Source organism: Capsicum annuum, chromosome 2 (assembly GCF_002878395.1).
Source record: "Capsicum annuum cultivar UCD-10X-F1 chromosome 2, UCD10Xv1.1, whole genome shotgun sequence".
Classification (NCBI taxonomy): Eukaryota; Viridiplantae; Streptophyta; class Magnoliopsida; order Solanales; family Solanaceae; genus Capsicum; species Capsicum annuum.
In genome coordinates, this window is record NC_061112.1 from 125,303,227 (window position 1) to 125,309,445 (window position 6,219).

Genomic DNA, 6,219 nt, shown 5'->3' on the forward strand with positions numbered 1-6,219 from the left:
ATATAGCAATTCACCAATAGCTGGTATAACTTTATGTATATTATTAATAAATTTTAGCTTATACTATTTTTTATTTTATTTTTACTTATCACATTTTGATTTGACACATTCATTAAAAAAATAAAAAATAATTAATAATATAGTTATTTTATCATAATATTCTATTAAATATTACTTACATTATGTCTTGAAATTAATTTATAGATACAATAATTAATGTTAAGAATAATATGTCTTGAAATTAATTTAGAGATATAATAATTAATGTTAAGAATAAAGTAAGTAAAAAAAATTATATTCTCTCAATATATCAACATAAATAATAAATAATAGAAATTCAGTTAGGAAATTAATAACAACAATCAGATCGCGGAAGGAACAAGTAATCAATTAGTATTATTTTTATTTATAATTACTTTAAGTTTATTTTTGACGTCATTGGTTAAGTAGAACCTAACTCATGCCCGATGACCCCACTTCCCAAGTTCATTAGCTAGGTGCGCGCGTAAAGCATGCAGAGGAGCACAAAGCCACGGCATCCTTTCTTCTCTTTTGTAGCATTGCCACTTGTTCTCTCTATCTCTTTATATTTGCCATTCTTCTTTTCCTTGTTATTATTATCGGCGACGAAAATCAACAAAGATGGCGACCCAAGTTGGAAAAAACTTTTCAAAATACTTTGAGAATTGGATCAGTCAACTTGAAGAGTTGCTCAAGTTACTCCTCATAGTCCCGAGAGAAAGCTTATACGTCAAAGATCAGGAATCGTTGGTGAACAAAATGACAGCACATCACAAAGATTACTACACAGCCAAATGGGCGGCGGCTCATGAAGATGTATTAGCATTTTTCTCACCAATGTGGCTCAGCTCGTTGGAAAATGCTAACTTATGGGTCACGGGGTGGAAGCCGTCTATAGCCTTTCGGCTAGTCGGTGTGGCCCTTTCTCAACTGAGCGATGAGCAGTTGAAAAATGTTGATGCAATGAGGGTGAAGATTAAGGGAGAGGAAGACAAAGTGGAGAGGGAAATGGAGAGGAAACAAGTGGCACTAGGGGATAGAAAGATGGTGGAGTTGTCAAGGATGAGAAGGGTTGATGATAACAATGAGTTGGATAGGCTAGTTGAGTTGGCGTTGAAAGGGTTAATGATGAGTTTGGAGAGGGTTATGAAAATGGCTGATTGTGTTAGGCTTAAGACGTTGAAGGGTTTGTTGGAGATATTGAGTCCTATACAGTCTGTGGATTTGTTGGCTGCTATTGCTACGCTTCAAATTCAGATGAGGAAAAGGGGCAGAAAGAAAAAAGACTCGAATGTAGTCAATTAATTAATCAATCTCAAACAACCTCCCGCATGACTCTTGTGGTCTAGCCTAGCTTTACCGTACCAAGCTGCTTAGAATCTGGATGTTTTGTATCTTGTACAACTTGGGTTAGATTAGCTATAAGCTAGTTCGAGTAGAGGAACAGTTTTCCTTTAATTTTTTGGAACGGCATTTTAGCTTTTTGTTGGGGTTGCATACGTACATTCCTAGCTTTGACTAGTCTTAATTTGGTGTACTTACTTTGTACTCTGTTCCATACGGGGTGTAAGGATTGATTTGAAGTAAAATTACCAAAGTAGCGTAATGACACTTTTGCATGTTTGTGTTACAGTCGAAAAATTGAGAGGAGAAATTATCAGACGCTTTTTAATATTTAAACTGGCGCAGGTAATTTGCAGTGCAGCAGAAAATGCTGGGCTCCAAATCATTTAGAAATTTCAAATGGGTTAAAATCGTTTACGAAATCAGACACTCTCCTCAATTTTAAACAATAATTACTCCCTCCTTTTTTCTATTTAATTTTTTAAAATATTATTTTACCCTTATATTTTTTCTATTTAATTTTTTAAAATCTTATTTTACCCTTATATTTATATCAACATTTGTATTTCTTTTTTTAAATTATAAAGATATTTTTTTATTTTTAATCTATTTAACATATTTTCTATAAAAATAAAAAATTATTTTTAAGATAAAAAATAAAAGTGAGAAATATTAATTGAGTATATTGTTTAATGATAAATTATAATAAAATGAATGAGCAAAATAGTAAAATTTAATTTTATTAAAAATCATAACTCTAATATATATTTATACGTGAAAATAATAGATAATTATAATTTTATAAATACATTTTAATGTTAATATATAAATTTTCAAGCTCACCTTTTAATAGTATTAGTAAATTCTTTTAGGCCAAATCCATCAATAGGACCTTAAATTTGTCCCAAAAATTTATTTAGATCCTTTAATTAAGGCATGTACCTATCAGACACTTCAAGTGCTAAAATTGATACCTATCAGACACAAAATACTGACCTTGAATGTGTGAATCGAAGAAAAAATAATATTTTACATTTTTTCAATTTAAAAATTTATATTTAAATTATTTTATTAATATAATTTTTAATTATAAAAATTTCTAATTTTAAAAAAAAAAAAAAAAAACTTCAACCCTTCCCCCCAACATCATCATCTTCACCTCAGCCCACCCCCCACATTGCATCATCGTCTTTTACCCTACCCTGCATCATCGTCTTCAGCCTATTCCATCCTCACCTCATTTTCTTCTGATAATTAAAAAACTACCAACGGATTAAGAAATGTCAAAAACTTCAAAGGATCGAATCAAGCTCCTTAAATGGAATTCATTGATACTGATTTGTAATGAAATTTATTGATAGTATTCTCCATTTTTCATTACTGTCGAAGCTCACCGGAGCTTCGACGAGACGAAAACGATGCACCCAGCTTCATTTCGACGATCCATCAATTAAAATCAACCCCCTTTCACCGAAAAACACCAATTATCTCCACCCATCTCAAAATTCGACTAAGCCTTATCAAATGAAATAGAAGCAAAGAATTAAATTTAAAAAAAAAAAAAAAAAAAAAGAACAGGAACAAATTTTAAAAAATAAAAACTGATCGACAGGTCGAAAAATTCATCATTTTCTTTAGCTGTTTTTGAATGCATTTTTCGGCTAGACTCGTCGAAAAATCAATTCAAAATTTCAAAATTGTTCGATTAGAATTAGGGTGAGTTTGGTTAAAATTGATACTCTTTTCTTAAATTAATGGGGCATATTTTATTTTAAAAAGTTCATCTTCTCCGGAAGATGGAGAAGAGAATGGAAGGGGAGGGTGGGGTGGGATGGGGGGATCAGGTAGTTTTTTAAAAAAAATAAAAATTATAATATATTTAAAATTATTTTTAGACTCACTCAACATTTATCTATATTTAATTGAATTTTTAACATAATTTTAAAAAAAAATCGTTTGCCACATGTATTTTTCTTATTGAATAATTTTGCCACGTAAAGCGAGTGTGTTACACACACTCTATATCTTTTGCTGATTGTGCAAAAAAATGTCCAATTGAAATAAAATTTGAAAGTTTAGGGGTCTAAGTGAATTTTCAGGACAAGTTTGAGGTCCTACCGATGGGTTTGACCATTCTTTTATAATTAATTACAAAATTTAAAGGTATTTTTTATATTCAAAATTTTTAAATTATATGTATTAAGTATGTATGTGAGTATGTAATTATGTATATAGATGCATATTTTGATTTTCTCTTATTTTTTAAAGTCTATATAGATAAACGAGTTTTGGTTGTTAATATGAATTATTTTTTAAATTATAATTTAAAATTCATCAACAACAATCATTTGATTTGTAACAAATATACATCTACAACAACATCATATCTAGTGAAATTTTTTAAGTGAGATCTGAGGAGGGTAGAGGTACACAAACCTAACCGCTACCTCAGAGAGATAGAAAGATTGTTTCTGAAAGACCCTCGACTATTAATTATTTTGTATACCTACATTGAAATATATTTATAAAATTATAATTATCTATTATTTTCACGTATAAATATACATTAGAGTTTTGATCTTCTGTTATTCTTTAATGTCTATATAGATCGATAAATGAGTTTTTATTGTTAATATGAATTATTTTCTAAATTATAGTTTAAAATTCATCAACAACGATAATTTGATTTGTAACAAATATACATCTACAATAAAATCATATGTAGTGAAATTTTTTAAGTAAGGTCTGAGTAGGGTAGGGGTACACAAACCTAACCGCTACCTCGGAGAGATAGAAAGATTGTTTCCGAAAGATCCTCTATTATTAATTATTTTGTATACCTATATTAAAATATATTTATAAAATTATAATTACCTATTATTTTCACGTATAAATATATATTAGATTTTTGATTTTTAATAAAATTAATTTTTACTTTTTTGCTTATTTATTTCATTATAATTTGTTATTAAATTATATACTCAATTAATATTTCTCATTTTTATTTTTTTATGTTAAAAATAATTTTTAACTTTTATAGAAAATATGTTATATAGATTAAACAATAAAAAATATTTTTATAAAAAAGTTTTTTTTTAAAAAAAAAAGATACAAATATTAATATAAATATAAAAATAAAATAAATATTTAAAAAAATAAATAAATAAAAGGAGAGAAAATAATTATTGTTCAAAATTAAGGGGGTGTTCAGAAGTGTAAACGATTTTAACCCAATTTCAAATTGATCAAAATGCCTTGAATACTCATGATGATGAGGTGTTCCTTAATTGCTCCGACATAAATGAAAGTGTGCTGGTCTATGACCTACTTGTTTTTAATTCGTTTAAAAAAGAATAGTTTTTTTTGACAATATTTAATTTTAATTTTTCACATGATAATTTTAGGCTACAAAATTAAAGGGCATTTTGATACATTTAACACAACTTTAATTTAAGGCTACAAGATTAAAAAATTTTCTTTATTTTCTTAAATTTTATGTTAAGTCAAAGTAGATCATTCTTTTTAAAATGAAGAAAGTAGTACTTTTTATCGGTACGAAATTGCTTATTATTTTAAAACGTAAGTACAAAATACAGCTACACCTCTCTCCTTTCCCATCATTCCCAGTGTTTCGTCTCTCACACATGCCACTCATTTTCTTCTTCAGGCGGCAATGATCTCAGAGAATGACACAACATATATAAAAACCTATTGAAATATACACCCTCCATTCTAAATTATTCATCCCAAATTAAGATTACACCTTGATTAAGAAAAATAATTAATAACATGACTAGTTTATTATAGTATTCCTATTAAATAATGTTTATATTTTAATTTGAAAAAAAAAAATTAATGTAAAGGGTAAACATAAAAAAAAAAATTATTTCTTCTTAATTAATGAAAAAAAAACAAGTAAAATAAGAAATCAAATTAGAAAATTTTGAACGAGTAATTTAGGATGGAGGGAGTAACATATATCTATACTGCTATTAACTAAAATAACATAATGCCTGTAAAATCAGCTCTCTTTCACTATCGGTGTAAAAAGACCAAAACTTCCCGAAATATGTATTCCAGGGAAAATTGATAATCAGATAAGTGATAAATATTTGTGGTGGGCTCTTCCCCGGATACCGCGTATAGCGGTAGCTTTAGTGCACTGGGCTGCCCTTTTATATAATTGATAAATATGTATATGAAAGACATGTTTTGCATTCATTCATTCGGTGTAAACACTGAGTTCTTGTGTATGCGAGACATATTTTGCATTTATTGGTTTGATATAAATACTGAATGCGGTTAAACTTGTACGAACCCAATAGTTGAACAATGCAATAGCTTAAACAGAAAACGACAACATACACCAGATCATAATATTCCAATCAATCCCCGAATAAACGAAAGACATATAAGCAACACTGCAAATGAAAATAGAACACATATTGCTAGTTAAAATTAGAACAGTGTTGCTAGTTAAATCTCAGAAACATGCAGATTTTAAAAATCATGGCACGCAGCACTACTCTAAAATGCAGGCCTCACATTATCTATCAAAATAAAGCAAAAGCCAAAAACAGAAAATCATGCCCGTATAAAACAATCGTGTTGTACTAATACGCTAACAGAGACTCCAATCATGATCCAAGTAAACCAAATGGAAACCTGGAAATCAAGAAAAAAAATGGAAAGAAACCACAACTTCCAACCTATACTAAAGGATTGCCGAGAGGTAGGGACATTTGACTACATTGTAACACCAACTTTTTGATCACAAAAGGGCATGGATCATATACATATCCACACAAGGAAATTTAGAAAATGCAACTCATGGCAAAGAAGGCGCAGAGAAAA

At 28.9% G+C, this 6,219-nt stretch overlaps 1 protein-coding gene across 1 annotated transcript; it reads left to right on the plus strand.

Annotated features, from left to right (window-relative positions):
* Positions 1-642: 642 nt before the first annotated feature.
* On the plus strand, positions 643-1,326 carry LOC107858116 (protein DOG1-like 4). Its single transcript, XM_016702838.1, has one exon. It carries the CDS (start codon positions 643-645, stop codon positions 1,324-1,326), a length of 684 nt encoding a protein of 227 aa, XP_016558324.1.
* Positions 1,327-6,219: the final 4,893 nt, after the last annotated feature.